The 17,285-nt window shown below is 44.2% G+C and overlaps 1 protein-coding gene across 3 annotated transcripts in view; it reads left to right on the top strand.

The window, feature by feature from the left end:
- Positions 1–16,372, top strand: part of SYK (spleen associated tyrosine kinase) — a 106,489-nt gene extending 90,117 nt beyond the window's left edge. For all 3 annotated transcript variants that reach the window (XM_047762813.1, XM_047762815.1, XM_047762814.1), the window contains 4 exons: positions 1,701–1,890; positions 10,256–10,396; positions 11,043–11,155; positions 15,492–16,372. In XM_047762813.1, the coding sequence (XP_047618769.1) occupies positions 1,701–1,890; positions 10,256–10,396; positions 11,043–11,155; positions 15,492–15,564 (517 nt within the window). In that variant the 3' untranslated portion in view covers positions 15,565–16,372. The remainder of the gene's footprint in view (positions 1–1,700; positions 1,891–10,255; positions 10,397–11,042; positions 11,156–15,491) is intronic.
- Positions 16,373–17,285: the final 913 nt, after the last annotated feature.

Genomic DNA, 17,285 nt, shown 5'->3' on the forward strand with positions numbered 1-17,285 from the left:
TTGCTCATGCTGGAAGGGGCAGAGCCCACCTGCTCAATGCACATTTTAGCCTGATTTCTGCAGGAAACCTTGTCTCCCTCCTGGTCTTCCCAGGGTTGGTTCACACCTTGTACAAGGAGGCAAGAGAGCTGTAGTCTTCAGATCAAGGGCTCTTTAGCTTTTACTGTGCAAAGGAAAACTCTCATCCAGCAATTTAGTCTCCTCTGCTCATTCTGTGTTGGTCTGGTAATCGAATCAGACAGAATATCTTGGCAAGTAGTGTCCCCTCACCAGGCAGAATGAATGTGCTCTTTTTCAAGAAATATTTATATAAACACTTTAGGAGTTCCCGTCGTGGCACAGCAGAAATGAATCCGACTAGGAACCATGAGGTTGTGGGTTCGATCCCTGGCCTTGCTCAGTGGGTGAAGGATCCAGTGTTGCCTTGAGCTGTGGTGTAGGTCGCAGACATAGCTGAGATCTGGCGTTGCTGTGGCTCTCGCGTAGGCCAGTAGCTACAGCTCCAATTAGACCCCTAGCCTGGGAACCTCCATATGCCACAGGTGTGGCCCTAAAAAGAAAAAAGACAAAAAAAACCCCCACATTTTATAAGAGCAAACATGGTGTTTTACATGTCTGACTGACCTCTTTATTTCCAAGAGTAATTACTTCTGAAAATATCCCTTGCTATGAACTGATTACAACCTTCAACAGAGAAATCATGCTGTGCTTATTTACAACCATAGTTGAGATGCAGGAACTCATGTGGAATAAGTCACAATAATAGCCACGGATTATTTTATCCCTCTTGCTACATTGCATGTGTACTTTTCTTAGATTGTGCCTTTTCTCTGCATAGAAGGGAGGTGTTGTTGCTTCATTTCGCAGGTAAGACACTGAGACTCAGTGTTGGTTTTGTTACCTGTCCAATAGTGAAATGGGGATCCAGCCGAAGCCTGGCTTTCCATGAGCCAGGTGGACCACCCGATTCTACGGCTTTTATTGCAATTCGAAGCTTTCCTTGGAAATTTTACCGTTTGAACACCAGGAGAATGCTATTCAGTTTTGAAGAACTAGGTTAACTTGATTACTTGTCACCATTTGAGACTTTTGTTTAAGAAGAATAGGATTTAAAAAAAAAAAAAAAAAAGGGAGTTCCCATTGAAGCGCAACAGAAATGAATCCAACTAGGAGCCATGAGGTTGCAAGTTCGTTCCTTGGCCTTGCTCAGTGAGTTAAGGATCTAGCATTGCCATGAGCTGTGGTGTAGGTCGCAGACTTGGTTTAGATCCTGCATCACTGTGACATAGGCCAACGGCTACAACTAGGATTGGACCCCTAGCCTGGGAACCTCCGTATGCCATGGGTGCAGCCCTAGAAAAGACAAAAAAAAAAAAAGTGTTCCTGCTGGGGTGCAGTGGGTTAAGAATCTGACTGCAGCTACTCAGGTCGCTGCAGAGGTGTGGGTTGGATCTCTGGCCTGGTGCAGTGGGTTAAAGATTCTGGTATTGCCGCAACTGTGGCTTAGGTCACAGCTGCGACTCAAATATACAATCTCTGGCCCAAGAATTTCCATACACCGTGGGTCTGGCCGTTTAAAAAAAGAAAAAGAAGAATAGGAGACGAGTGGGTTTATATTGTGTCTGCATGAGGAGCATGGTTGGTTGTTCCTGAAATGGACTGCTATTCCCTGTCACTGATGACACATCTGTGGCTTTCAGGCATGTCAAGGACAAGAACATCATAGAGCTGGTTCATCAGGTGTCTATGGGAATGAAATACTTGGAAGAGTGCAATTTTGTGCACAGAGATCTGGCTGCAAGGAATGTATTGTTGGTTACTCAACATTATGCCAAGATCAGTGACTTTGGACTCTCCAAAGCACTCCGTGCCGATGAAAACTACTATAAGGTAGGAGCAACTTAGCCAGTATTCAGAGCAGCAGGTAGTAAAAATCTGGTGTTGTCTTTATTTTATTATAGTGGGTTTCAAAAAGCAATTTCCCTATTTAAAAATAAATATGTAGGAAAGAGTCTTTTTTTTAATTGTAATACTGAATTTTTATTGAAGTAAAGCACACTAAATCAAACCAATTACAAAGATACATGAGTCACACCAAGAAAACATTTTCAGTTATGCTGACAGCCCGAAATGCTTTTAATTTTTCAAAGACAGTTTTCATGCCATGGAAAAAATGCTCATGATGTTAAAATGAAAAAAGCAAGATACAGTACCATATAGGCAGTATGAGCTCAACTATGAAATAATTTTAATATTTATACATTGAAAAAAAAAAGACTGGAAGAAAATGCACCAAACGTTAACTGCAGTTATCTCTGTAGCGTGGGAGAACAAGATACTGAATTTTTTACTTTTTGGAAATTTTCAAATTTTCCAAGAAACCAGTATTTATAAATCAGAAAACTAGTGTAAAAAAGTGAACTTAAATGTTGTAGGAAACAGTCTTTAAGCCTTGACTCTATGGTTTAAAAAATGGAAATACTCTAATATATCACAACTTGAGATTTACTCAGAATAATATCTTCCAAACTATGTTCCAAGGAACCATAGGGAATCAACGTATTAATGATGATTCATTTGGAAAAAAACAAGAATAGAATTCTTTTGTTAAATTACTCTGGAAAATATGTGCTGAACAGGTTGACTCTTGTAGGGTTTTTCAAAGCCCCTCTCTGAACCCCCGTATGTACTAATAGCAACTAAAAGAAGGGGAGGAGTTCCCCGGTGGCACAGTTGGTTGAGGATCCAGCACTGTCACTGTGGTGGCTTGGGTTACTGCCATGGCACGGATTCTGTCCCTGGCCCCTGAACGTCCATATGCCATGGGTGTAGCCAAAATAAATAAATAAAGGGAAAAAATAAGAAAGTCCTCATACAAACTCAATCATAGTGTGTATGTAGAGTCTATGTTGATCAATTGAAAAATAAAATAGGATTGAGACCAAGTCGTAGAAGAAGGTGCCAAGAACAGATTCCCAACTCGGGAGGTCCCTGGAAATGTCCAGCATTCTCACAAATAGACCCTGAAGGTCCAACTAGTTAATGGCAGGATGGGATGCTGTGGGATTGCCCTGGATGTCACATCCCAGAGTGACTGGAGAAGCTCACCTAAGTGACCACACCCACCCCCCCACCCTTTCTCTGAGAGGCCAGCCATGTGGACCTGGCAGGGGGCAGCATCTAGCAGATCTTGGTCAGCTACAGGTCAGGATGAATGATGAGCAATAGGAGTAGAGCTGCCATCACAGCTCCTCGCTCCATTCTGCATAAAAAAGTTGGACCCTGAGCAAAGCTGCTTCAGATATGAGCCATCATGAGAAAAGCATCCATCCTGGTCTCTCCCTGTGCTATACAGTAGGACCTTGTTGTTTATCCATTCTAAATGTAATAGTTTGCATCTACTAACCATGATGGAAAATAATATTTTAAAAGAATACATATATGTGTGTGTGTGTATATATATACACACACATATGTGCGTATGTGTGAGACTGAGTCACTTTCCTATACAGCAGAAATTGGCCCAACATTGTAAATCAGCTATATATATATATTTTTTTTTTCTTTTTGCCTTTTCTAGGGCCTCTCCCGCGGCATGTGGAGGTTCCCGGGCTAGGGGTCGAATCGGAGCTGTAGCCACCAGCCTACACCAGAGCCACAGCAATGCAGGATCCGAGCCGCGTCTGCAACCTACACCACAGCTCACGGCAACGCCGGATCCTTAACCCACTGAGCAAGGCCAGGGATCAAACCTGCAACCTCATGGTTCCTAGTCAGATTCGTTAACCACTGCACCACAACGGGAACTCCTCAACTATATTTTAACAAAAGATAAATTAAAAAATTTAAAAAGAAAAGCATCAAGTGAACCCTTGACATGGACTACTGGGAAATGGAGCAAAGGGAAAAATAGCTTAGAATAACAACTGGAGTACACATCAGAAAAAAATAGATTTTAAAACTGGAGACCCTTTGGAACATTCACTTCATCATGATAATTAGAGAGAAGAGAAAATAGACTATCTCAAGCAAAGACTCAAAGAGATGGAGAAGTAGAAGTAATAAATAATCTGAAAACTTCGTGCATTAAAACAATGCCAAGCATGTATTTACTCACAGTTCTGCAGTGTGGGCAGGGCTTGGTGGGAATGGTGCATATGTGCTCCACACAGTGTCTTGGGGGCTGGTGCCGGGGGTGGGCAGGAAGATTTATTTCCACTCTGCTCACTTGCACAGCTAATGACTGATTTGACATAGGCCATGGTCTGGAACCTCCCCTGGGCTGTACCCTTTAAACAATAAATAACTTATCTGCATGTGGCCTCTCCATGTGTCCCTGGGCTTCTTCACAGCATGGCAGTTGGGTGTTCAGAGCCAGTTACTCAAGAGACAGGAAGTGGAGGCCGCCAGGCTCCCAAGTTCAGGACCCAGGACTGGCTCAGTCATGTCCACTTATTCTATTGGTAGAGCAACCACAGACCACTCTTATTCAAGGGAGTGGGGAGGAAAGTCAGAGAACAGAGGGCCAATTTTTTTCAATGGCCACAGATATTAAATAACATACCATTGAAAAGTAAACTAGTGAGTCCCTGAAAATCAATAAAGAAGAGGAAGAAAATGTAGAAGACAATATAGATGTAAGACAACAGATTAGGAACAAGATGATGCAGTAGGAGACTCTAGCACTTGCCATTATGTGTTGTGCAACCAGCCCCTGTCACTACAGAGGCACCTGCAGCCAGCCCCCACAGCTAAGTGTAGGAGCAGCACTGATTCTGGCCACTATCAACACACCTGCCCTGGTTCCTAGCTGCTGGAGCACTAGTGAGAGCAGTTAGGCAAGAAAAAGAAATAAAAGGCTTATAAACCAATATTGCCTCAATTTTAAAGAAGAAATAAAAAGCACCCATACCTAAAAGGTAGGGTAGAATAGTTTCTATTTGTAGATGACATGAAATTACATGGCTGACCCTTGAACAACGCGGATTTGAACTACCCAGGTCCACTGACACATGGATTTCTTTCACTAAGTTCATGTTACTGTACAACACAACCCACGGTTGGTTGAATCCTTGGTTACAGAGGGCCAAACCGTAAGGGTTATACATGGATTTTTTTTTTTTTTTTTTTTTTTTTTACTGTGTGGAATATCGTTACTCCTAACCCTCACATTGCTCAACAGTCGACTGTATCCAAAGACCATCAGAAAAACTGGGAAAACTAATCAAATTCAGTAAAGTAGCAAGATACAAAATCAACATACAAAAATCAGTGGCATTTCTATACACTAACAGTGAACTACTTGAAAAAAGAAATTTAAAGAAATCTCATTTATAATTGCATCAAAATAATAGAACACTTAGGTATAAATTTAACCAGGAAAGTGAAAGCTCTATATACTAAAAATGATAAGAAATTGATGAAAAAATTGAATACATAAATAAATGAAAAGTTATTTTTTGTTCATGGACCAGAAAAGTTAATATTGGAGTTCTTTTCATGGCTCAGTGATTAGCAAACCCAACTAGGATCCATGAGGATGTGGGTTCAATCCCTGGCCTTGCTCAGTGGGTTAAGAATCCAGCATTGCTGTGAACTATGGTGTAGGTCACAGACATGGCTTGGATCCCCTGTTGCTGCAGCTGTGGTGTAGGCTGGCAGCTGTAGTTCTGAATTGATCCCTAGCCTGGGAACCTCCATATGCCATAGGTGTGGCCCTAAAAAGCAAAAAAAAAAAAAAAAAAAGAAAGAAAGAAAGAAGAGTTAATATTGGTAAAATGTCCATACTACCCAAAGCCATCTATAGATTTAATGCAAATCGCTATTAGAATTCCAATGACATTTTTTACAGAAATAGAAAAAAATAATTCTAAAATTCATATGAAACCCCAAAAGACACTGAATGGCCAAAGCAGTCTTTAGATAGAACAGAGCTGGAGGCTTTATGCTTCCTGATTTCAAACTATAATGCAAAGCTATAATAATCACAATGATGTGGCACTGTCACAAAACCAGATACGTGGACCAATGGAACAGAATCAAGAACCCAGAAATAAAGCCAATGCATGTATAGTCAACTAATATTTGACAAAGGAGTCAATAATATTCAATAGGAAAAGACAGTCTCTTTAATAAATAGTGTTGGAAAAACTGAATATTTGGGAGTGCCCATCATGGCTTAGTGGTAATGAACCCAAACACTGATCCTTGAGGATGTGGGTTTGATCCCTGGCCTCACTTAGTGGTTCAAGGATCTGGGATTGCTGTGAGCTGTGGTGTGGGTCACAGACTCAGCTTGGATCTTGCATTGCTGTGGCTGCAGCATAGGCCAGCAGCTGTAGCGCTGATTCAACCCCTAGCCTGGGTACTTCCATTTGCCTCCGGTGTGGCCCCAAAAAGCAAAAAAATAAATTAATTAATTTTAAAAATAAGATTAAAAACTGGATATTCACATGTAAAATAATGACACTGGACCCTCTATTATAACATTCACAAAAATTAAGTCAAAGTGGATTAAGGACTTAAATGTTAAATCTTGAAATCTTAAAACTCCTAGGAAAAAAACATACAGAAAAAGCTCCTCAACACTGGTCTTAGCAATGATTTTTTTGGGATAAGACACCAAAGCACGAGCAGCAAAAGCAGAAATCAACAAGTGGGAATACATTAAACTATAAAATTTCTGTACAGCAAAAGAAATAATCAGAACAAAAGGTCAGCCTAGAGAATGGGAGGAAATATTTGCAAACCATCTAATCCAATGATTGGTAATTATCCAAAATACATAAGAAACTCATATGACTCAATAGTAAAAAAAAAAAAAATCAGATTTTTAAATGGGCAAAGGATCTGAATAGGCTTTTTTTTCTGTACTTCTGTGACAAAAGAAAACATACAAATGGCCAGCAGGTAAATGTAAAGGTATTAGACATCACTAAGCATTAGGAAAATGCAAATCAGAACCACATTGAGATGTCTCCTCCTACCTGTTAAAATAGCTATGATCAAAACGTTTAGAGGTGGCAAGTGTTGAGTGTGTGAAAAAGGGAACTCTTGTGCATTGATCGTAGGAATGTAAATTGGTGCAACCACTATGGAAAGCAGCATGGAGGTTCTTCAAAAAATTAAGAATAGAATTACCATATTGTTCAGCAGTCCTACCTCTGTTATATATCCAAAGGTAATGAAAGCACTATCTGGTAAAGATATCTGTACCCCATGTTCATTGCAGTGTATTTACAGTAGCCTACAATAGCCAAGACATGAAAACAAGATCCATCAACATATGAATGGATAACAAGGGTGCTGTGATGTGCATGTATGTGTTGGCTTAAAACTGTAGGCAGATACATGGAGTATATTCAGCCATAAAAAAAGAGGAAATCCTGGGAGTTCCCGCCCTGGCTTAGTGGTTAATGAACCCAACTAGTATCCATGAGGACATGGGTTGGATCCCTGGCCTCTCTCAGTGGGTTAAGGATCTGACATTGCCCTGAGCTATGGTGTAGGTTGCAGATGCAGCTCAGATCCAGCATTGCTGTGGTTGTGGTATAGGCTGGCGGCTGTTGCTCCATTCAATTCAACCCCTAGCCTAGGAACTTACATATGCCGCAGGTGCGGCCCTAAAAAGACAAGGGGAAAAAAAAAAAAAAAGAAGAAGAAGGAGGAGGAAATCCTGCTATTTACAACAGCTTGGATGGGCCTTGAGGCATTATGCTAGGTGAACTATCTTCAAGAAAGACAAATATGCTATGATCTCGCTTATATGAAGAATCTAAAAAAGCCAAACTCATAGAAACAAAGTTAGATTTTAGTTGACAGGGGCTGGAGGTGGGGGAAATGAGAAGATGTTGGTCAAAGGGTACAAACTCCTAGGTACAAGAGGAATAAATTCAGGGATCTAATCTACAGCGTGGTGCGAATAGTTATCAGTGCTGCCTTAATATACTTGGAAGTTGCCAAGAAAGTAAATCTTAAATGTTCTCACCATTACAACCACAAAAATGGATCATTTTTTTAGGGGAAGGATGCCAACTAACTTTATTATGTAAACATTTTGCAATATGTACGTGTGTGTGTGTGTGTGTGTGTGTGTGTGTGTGTCTTTTGTCTTTTCAGGGCTGCACCTATGGCATCTGGAGGTTCCCAGGCTAGGGGTCGAATCAGAGCTACAGCTGCCGGCCTACGCCAGAGCCACACAATGCCAGATCCTAGCCACGTCTGCGACCTACACCACAGCTCACAGCAACGTCGGATCCTTAACCCACCGAATGAGGCCAGGGATCGAACCTGCAACCTCATGGTTCCTAGTCGAATTTGTTTCCGCTGCACCACGATGGGAACTCCACAGTATGAACATGTTTCAATCATCGTGTTGTCCCCCCCAAAATGAAAGTCATGTTAGAAGCAGCAAAAAGAGACTGAACACAATTGAAAAGGTGGGAACGTGGAGGATTTCTTTAGGAAAACAAAGTGAAGTGGAAAACCATGAAGGGTTAAGGAAGATTGAAGAGAAATGATGGTGGTGGAAGCAGATTAACTCAGCGCTCGGAGAACTATAATGATGGCATGAATTTGTGCAGCCCCAGACTGTAAACACAAATGCCCTTTGATCCAGCAATTCCTTACAAGTAGTCTCCACACTAGGAAAATACAGTCAGTAATGTTCATTCTAGCAGGATGTGTAATAGCAAAACTCAGGAAACTGCTTAATGACCTCTCAGTGGGAGGCTGGTTAAATCAGTTGTAGCAGATTTAAACAAAGCATGCCATTAACTCTCCTAAAAGGACTTTCTTTGCCTATGCTGACAGAGAAATAGCTCTATGACACATGGTTAAAGAGAAAAATGAAAAAGCAAAATGCAAAAAGTGGATGCAGTACTGGGACTACCCTTCAAAAAGTTTATATTACCTATTACCTGTATATAAATTTTCCTGGAAGCATTCAAGAAAAGCTGTCAAACATGCTGTCTCTGTTGATGAAGATTTGGAATTTGTGATGGAGAGAGGCTCATTTTTCATCCTGTTTAGGATTTGTCAAAGGTTTATCTTGTGGTCAGTTCAAAATTCAGAATAAACTTGGAACAACACACGTGACTAGTTTGTGGACAACTTTTGAAATTAAACATCTAAAAATAATGCATACTTGGAGTTCCCGTAGTGGCGAAGTGGTTAGTGAATCCGACTAGGAACCATGAAGTTGCGGGTTCGATCCCTGGCCTTGCTCAGTGGGTTAAGGTCGGGCGTTGCCGTGAGCTGTGGTGTGGGTTGCAGACATGGCTCGGATCCCGAATTGCTGTGGCTCTGGCGCAGGCCGGTGGCTGCGGCTCCAATTTAACCCCTAGTCTAGGAACCTCCATATGCCGTAGGAAGCGGCCCTAGAAAAGGAAAAAAGACAAAAAAAGAAAAAAAAAATGCACACCGTGAATGAGACAGAAGTAGAAGCAGCGTGTCATTTGGAGACGAGCCATGGCACCTACGGTCTCAGATCGATCGATATCCCTGAGTTGTCCCCTTCTGGCCACTGTAGGGCAGTTCATCTCCCTCCTTTTGCCCCAAGAGATGTCACCCAGGCTAGAGTGACATCCACAGGCAGTAACAAGAGTCACCCACACTGCATTGAACCCCAAGCCTCAAAGAAAGGGTTTTACTTGGTACGATGTTGATGTCTTTACTACCCACTTGCTTTTTTAGAAAGTTTAAAACTTTGTTTTAAAGGATACTAGCAAACCATCTACCCCCCACATAATTAGTGCTGGCTTAAAACTGTAGACAAATGCACACTAATAACTACATATATTAAGAGCAGTCCAGTATTTTTTGGAGCATAACCATGAAGTCACATTCAAGCCTGATTCCTGCATTGCCCACTAGGCTCAGTGAAGCTATAGGAGTAGCCAATGGAAGAGGTGAGAGAAAGAGACTAAAAGATGCAAGAAACTCAGTCTGAATCCTTTTTCTTTCCTTTTTTTTCTATTTAAGGCTGCACCAGTGGCATATGGAAGTTCCCAAGCTAGGGGTCAAATCAGAGCTGCAGCTGCCAGCCTGTGCCACAGCTCCAGCAACAGCAGATCCGAGCCGTGTCTGTGACCTACACCCCAGCTCATGGCAATGCCGGCTTCTTAACCCACTGAGTGAGGCCAGGGATCAAACCTGCAACCTCATGGTTCCTCGTCAGATTCGTTAACGCTGTGCCATGAGGGGGACTCCCAGAATTGTGTTCTTAATGGGACGTCTCTGTTTGCTTGGTTTTCAGGCCCAGACCCACGGGAAGTGGCCCGTGAAATGGTACGCTCCGGAATGCATCAACTACTACAAGTTCTCCAGCAAGAGCGACGTCTGGAGCTTCGGAGTGTTGATGTGGGAAGCGTTTTCCTATGGACAGAAGCCGTATCGGGTGAGCTCCCGGAGCTTCGCTTCCTAATTACGCAGCCATCAGAACAGATGAGCAGTGCATGATCTTTGCAGGACCCTGACAATCATCAAATCTGGACACTCTTTCTGGGTCTTTATCTTTTGAAAGTGGACAGTAAATATAATCTCAGTTTATTCTAAATGGAAAGAGATATTTGCAGCTGTCTGGACAGTACGTGTTTTTCATTGATGCCCACGTATAAATGGGCATAAAATATATACCCGCATCAACATTAATTAGAGTGGAAATAGAAATAACGGCTATTTCCATTATCAAGTGTGTGGCTCGCTTACTTTTTTCATCAAAATATATATACTGAAAAATGCACAGATCCTAGGATACAGCTTGATGAATTTTCACAATTGGGGGACCATAAAACCAGCCCCCAAATGAAGAAACAGATCAGAACCCCAGAAGCCCCCTTCTCTCCCTGCACACACAAGCCTTATCCCAAGGGGTGACCCCATGAGGCTTCCAGCATCACAGCTTAGGTGCTTCCGTTTTTGTATTTTATATGATTGAAATCACATAGCATGTGCTCTTTTGTTGCTTTGGGAGAGTGGGAGGTATTTGTTTTATTTGCTGAATGATGTGTTGAAAAACCTCGGGAATATTTTGCATGTTTTAGGGGATGAAAGGAAGCGAAGTTTCTGCTATGCTGGAGAAAGGAGAGAGGATGGGGTGCCCCCCGGGGTGTCCGAGAGAGATGTATGAGCTGATGACGCTGTGCTGGACCTATGAGTAAGTACCCAGCCCTTCCTGCTATTTAGCCCAACATGTGGGAGGCAGGCGCTATTGCCAGGCACCAAAAAGGAGCATACATTCTGTCTTGGAGTTCCCGATGTGGCTTGGCAGGTTAAGAACCAGACATGGTGTCGCTAAGGATGAGATTCAATCCCTGGCCTCGATAAGTGGGTTAAGGATCTAGCCCTGCTGCAAGCTGTGGCGTAGGTTGTAGATGCGGCTTGGATCTGGTGTTGCTGTGGCTGTGGTGTAGGCCAGCAGCTGCAGCTTCGATTTGACCCCTAGCCTGAGACCTTTTATATGCCACTGGTGAGGGCCTAAAAAGAAAATAAATAAATAAATAAAGGACTTCCCATTGTGGCTCAGAGGTTCAAGAACCCGACTAGTATCCAGGAGGACACAGGTTCAATCCCTGGCCTCACTCAGTGGGTTAAGGATGCACCATTGCCGTGAGTTGTGGTATAGGTCACAGAGGTTCAGATCTGGCATTGCTATGGCTGTGGTGTAGGCCAGCAGCTATAGATCCGATTGGACCCCTAGGCTGGGAACCTCTATATGCCACAAGTTTGGCCCTAAAATGACAAAACAAAAATTAAAAAATAATAAAAAATAGGAGTTCCTGTCGTAGCTCAGTGGTTAACAAATCCAACTAGGAACCATGAGGTTGAGGGTTCGATCCCTTTGAGGGTTCGATCCCTGGCCTTGCTCAGTGGGTTAAGGATCCGGCGTTGCCGTAAGCTGTGGTGTAGGTTGCAGATGCAGCTCGGATCCCGCGTTGCTGTGGCTCTGTCATAGGCCAGTGGCTACAGCTCCAATTCGACCCCTAGCCTGGGAACCTCCATATGCTGTGGGAGCGGCCCAAGAAATGGCAAAAAGACAATATATATATATATATATATATATATATATATATATATATATAATATATATATATATATAAAATAAAAAAAGTGAAAAATTAAAGATTGCTGCAATGTCCCTGTGCTGCCTCAGCACCAAGTCCTCTGCCTCCAGGTGCCCCATCCTCTAAGAGCCCTGGGCATCTACTTGGCCCAGACTCACCACCCAAGCCTGCAGCATGCCAGCGTGCAGCATGCCTACCCTGTCTCTGGTGCTTGGAGTGGTGGTCAACAAGCCTCAGCAAGGCCCATGCTCTGCCCCACAAGAGCCTACAGTTCAGGGGAAAGGCAGGCAAGCCACAAACAAGCTAAAAAATAAGGACATCTATACCGTGTTCTCAAAAGGTAGCAAATCCATTGACAGCTCAGAGCCTAGGAGGACTGAGAGCCAAGGGGGCCTGCACGTGTGTAGGAAGACCTCCCATGTTGGGTAGTTTCTCCAAAAGAGGACTTGAAAACTGATCTGGGGCACAGCTGGATTCAGAGAAGCAAATACAGATTATCTCTGTATATTTTCAAACCATTTTGAGGGTTTTTTTTTTTTTTTCACTGTCACCTCCATTGTAGTAAGCCACCTTCACCAAGGAGATAGATAGATAGATGATAAATGGCTAGATTGATATATTGATAGATAAATTGATCAGTCAATATGTATGATGGATGGATGGATGGGTGGATGGATGGATGGATGGATAGATGGATGGGTGGATGGCAGGCCAGATATTTTGACATACAGGGATATATGTGTACCCTTAGATTTACCACCGATGCACTTTATCTCCTGTCCTGCACATACTCAATACCATGAATAAGCACTGGTTGACACTTTTCTCACGGATGTTGCAATCCTGGGCTAGACCAACAGGAAACAACCCCCATGTAAAATGCATGATTATGCACTGTGGTGGATGCTATAAAACAAACCACAGGGAGCTTTGAATGAGTGTCATACTTCCCCTGGGGCATCCCTGTTGGCCTCTTTAGGAAGAGGCCTTACAGCTGAGAACTGCAGGATGGGGAGCTTGAGTGCAGGACACAAGGAGGGAGGAAGGCAGCTGCTGGTCATAAGGGTCAGAGCAGAAAAAGCACCCCAGGCCCCCGTAGGTAGAAGTGGGCAGAACACCAGCACACACACCAGCCACTTGGCCACCCTCCTCTGCAGAAGCTCAGCATTGTCCTGTCTTCCTGGAGGCAGCCTCCCCTCTGGTGTAAAGGGGAGACTCTCCCTGGGAAACCTGATCAGGCGTCTTTGCTGGGGGCCAGTCTGCATTCCTGTTTCCCTGCACTAGTTTGTTTGCTTGGTGCTAGACTGCTGGGTGCATGAAACCCTCACAGCAAGACTCAAAGGGACTCTTGGTGCATTTCGATCCCCCTGGATGGAGCAGAACACCCTGTTTTGCTAAGATGAGGAGTCTGTGTTCTTTGGCTGGAGAAGTTGGGTAACAGGAGGGAGCTTTTCCTCTCTGTGGACACAGGTTTCTGCATGAGGTCCCCCATCCCAGGTCTGGCCATCACTACCCCTCCTGCAATACGCTTTGGTGGTCAGAGACATATTTTCCCACCGTGAGGCAGAGGAGGCATTCATCTCCAGGCGTGACCACAGGTGGCTGATATTTTCAAGCAGTTGTGTTGCGCGTTCTTGAAAACTCTAGGTGCAACCATTTACTTGATGCCACTTGATAAAATGACCCATTTTGGTTTTGGAGACACCATTCTGCCCTTGTAAGTGTGAGTGCTGCTTGGTCCACATGTGCTGTCCTCGCCTGCTTTCTCAGACCTAGACTGAGCCATGTGAAATTGCAATTGTTGCAGGTCAGAGAGGCTGATTGTGGACAGTTCTTGCAATTTCACTTAAGTTCTGTTTCACTTACCGGGCAGTTTTACATCTCGTAGAAGAGCCCAAAATCTTGCAAAATAAGAAAAAGAAAACTTCCAAGCAAGGCTTGAGTCTCAGAGTTTTAAGAAATACTTGCTCCCAGCTGATCCTGTTCAGCATTGTTAGAGGAAGCAGAGATGTCTGTAAAAGTTTATTTAAAAAAGAAAAAAAAAGTGGAGTTCCCATCATGACTCAGTGGAAACGAATCTGACTAGTACCCATGAGGACATAGGTTCAATCCCTGGCCTCGCTCAGTGGGTTAAGGATCTGGCATTGCCATGAGCTGTGGTGTAGGTCGTAGATGTGGCTCAGATCCTGCATTGCTGTGACTGTTGTGTAGGCTGGCGGCTATAGCTCTGATTCGACCCCTAGCCTGGGAACCTACATATGCTGCAGGTGCAGCCCTAAAAAGACAAAAAAAAAAAGTTTGTTTAGAGGTTACAGATTGTTCAGAAATTTTCCCTGTAGTTTCCATGCATCATCACCTCACCTGCCAACAGCAACAGCAGTAAGGTTTTGCCACAGTAGGGTTTAATAATAGCATCATGTTTTCAGAAAATCCATAACCACACGATGAGGAGGGAAAGTCGAAATTGTGTCCACAATTTTTTTTCTTACTGAGATTATGAGTCATGAGTTCCCGTCATGACTCAGTGATAAAGAACACGACTAGTATCCATGAGGATGCAGGTTGGATCCCTGGCCTCGCTCAGTGGGTTAAGGATCTGGTATTGTTGTGAGCTGTGGTGTAGGTTGCAGATGCGGCCTGGATCCTGTGTTGCTGTGGCTGTGGTGTAGGACAGCAGCTACAGCTCCAATTCGACCCCTAGCCTGGGAACCTCCATATGCCGAGGGTTTGGCCCTAAAGATAAAAAAAAAAAAAAAAAATTATGGGTCAAATGTTAAATATATGTCTGTAGTCCACTGACCAACTCAGTATTTTCAGACACATCCTGTTTTGCTAGATCATAAGGGAGGCAGTCTCTGAAGCTGGGGTTAAAAGCTCCAATTTTTTTTTTTTTTTTTTAGAGCCACACCCAAGGCATATGGAGGTTCCCAGGCTAGGTGTCTAATTAGAGCTGTAGCTGCTGGCCTACACCACAGCCACAGCCATGCCAGATCCAAGCCATATCTGTGACCTACACCACAGCTCCCAGCAACGCTGGATCCCCAACCCACAGACTGAGGCTAGGAATCAAACCTGCGTCCTCAGAGATGCGAGTCAGATTTGTTTCCACTGAGCTGCAACAGGAACTCCAAAAGCTCCTATCCATGGGTGTAAAACTTCCACATCTTTAAGGTGGACATGAGTCACCCAGGGTCCTTGCTGGATGCAGATGGGGCTCTGTAGGTCCGGGTTGGGCGCCCACCGTGTTCCCCATAGGCTTCTGGTCACCTGTGCCTTCGAGCAGGGATGTGCTGAGCTGCAGGCTCATGAGGAAGCCAGCAGGGGGCGCAGCCACTCCACTTGCTGTTGGCCTGCAAAGGCCCCAGGTAGTGATCAGGGCTTTTTTCACCAGCACTGAAAACACGCAGTGATGCCTCTCTTTCCTTTCAGCGTGGAGAACAGGCCTGGATTTGTAGCGGTGGAGCTGCGGCTGCGCAATTACTACTACGATGTGGTTAATTAACGTCTCCCACGCCCGTCCGTGGCTGCCTTTGAGCAGATGAGCAGTCGCAGGAAGACCATTCCAGTGCCTTGATTTTGAGTCTCCATCTCCCTCTGCCCATCAGGAGAGCCAGCTCAGGTGGAGCATATCCGTGACTGTTGGTCCCCAAAGCCTGTCCCCGAACAAGCCTTCCACAGAGCAGACGCCTCCCGGAGGAGGCCCGGCTGGATGGATGGACACCAGGATTGCAGGACCTGTGGATTCATGTTTCTTGTCTGGGTGGCAGGTTATTTGCAGGATCGGTTTCCAAATTCCTTTCTGTCTTTCCAGTTCTGGGGCTGTGGGCCGCACTGGAATCACCATAGGGGGTTAAGCGCCCATTAGCTGCTCTTTCGGTGGCCAGAGGGTGCCACTGGCCGGTGATGCCTGCGAGTAGGGAAGGAAGGAAGAGACGGGCTTTGGCTGCCACTGGAACGTGGCTCTTACAGGTCCCAAGACTGAGTCCTGCCACTGGAAAGCTTTCCCCAATAAAAGTGCTTTGAGGCTTAAAAAAAAAAAAAAAAAAAATCAAGCTGGACCAGTGCAGTTTCTAAGCCAGTAGCTCAGTTAAGGGAAAAAAAAAAAAAAAAAAAAGTATGGATGCTGCTTTTGCTCTATGTGTTCTGAGGCAGAAGACTCGCGTCTACATTAAAAAAAAAAAATTTGAGCTGTTGACGTGTTGACAATAATTGTCATGGCTTACTTCCCCCCATCCCAAAGCCTCTCTCTTGCAGACTCTGAAAACTGTACTTGGCTAGAGACTAATAAAGTTCTCCATGGAGACCCGGTAGGGCAGAGGAAGTCCATTATCTCAGGTCTGACCGGAAACAGATGCTAGAGAGCTATAGGCTGTCTGCTTAGTGTGGTCCAAGCCTGCTCTCCCCAGAGAGGGGGCGCCGCCGGAATTCCCCGACGTCTTCTGTGCTCATAGCGGGGGACAATCTGTGGTCACTCCCATCGAAAGATGAATTTCTAAGGCAAATATTAATTCATAATAAACCCACCGACCCTGACCCTCCCCAAGTAAGCCTCACTGAGTGTGACTTTGGGTTGAAGATACAAGACGCAAGAAGTCTTTTCTAGTCCCAGAGTCTTAGTTAACCCTTGACTAACGTTTGATCTCCTGCAAGTCATCAGCCCGTTGATAGCACTTTTGCTGTGGCCCTTGAAAGTCGGAGAGAATTAGCCATCATTCTTAGCTCAGTCTAGACACAGACACTTAGGCTGTCTCACCTTCAGCTGCACGTAAGATATTTTAAAGGGTACATTCACGGGCATTCCTGCTGTGGCGCTATGGATTAATGATCCCGTTTGTCTCTGTGGCATTGCTGGTTCGACCCCCTGGCACAGCCCAGTGGGTTATGGATCTGGCATTGCTGCAGCTGTGGTGTAGGCTGCAAGTGTGGCCTGGTTTTGATCCCTGGCCTGGGAGCTTCCCTATGCCGTGGGTGTGGCCAAAACCAAAAAACATGCTATAACAAAAAACTTTAAAAATTGACACAACATTGTAAAATACCATACTTTAATAAAAAAAATTAATAAGATAAAATAAAAAATAAAAAAATACATCGTGCATCCAGCCTATGGTGGGGAAAGGAGACTGAACTCCTAACAGGGAAACTGGGCATGGAGGAAGCCAGCCGTTGCTGGCACCCCAGCTTAGCCGGCAGAAGGCAGGAGTCCACTCTCCCCCACTTTCTGAC

This window comes from Phacochoerus africanus, chromosome 15 (genome assembly GCF_016906955.1).
Source record: "Phacochoerus africanus isolate WHEZ1 chromosome 15, ROS_Pafr_v1, whole genome shotgun sequence".
NCBI classification, from domain to species: Eukaryota; Metazoa; Chordata; class Mammalia; order Artiodactyla; family Suidae; genus Phacochoerus; species Phacochoerus africanus.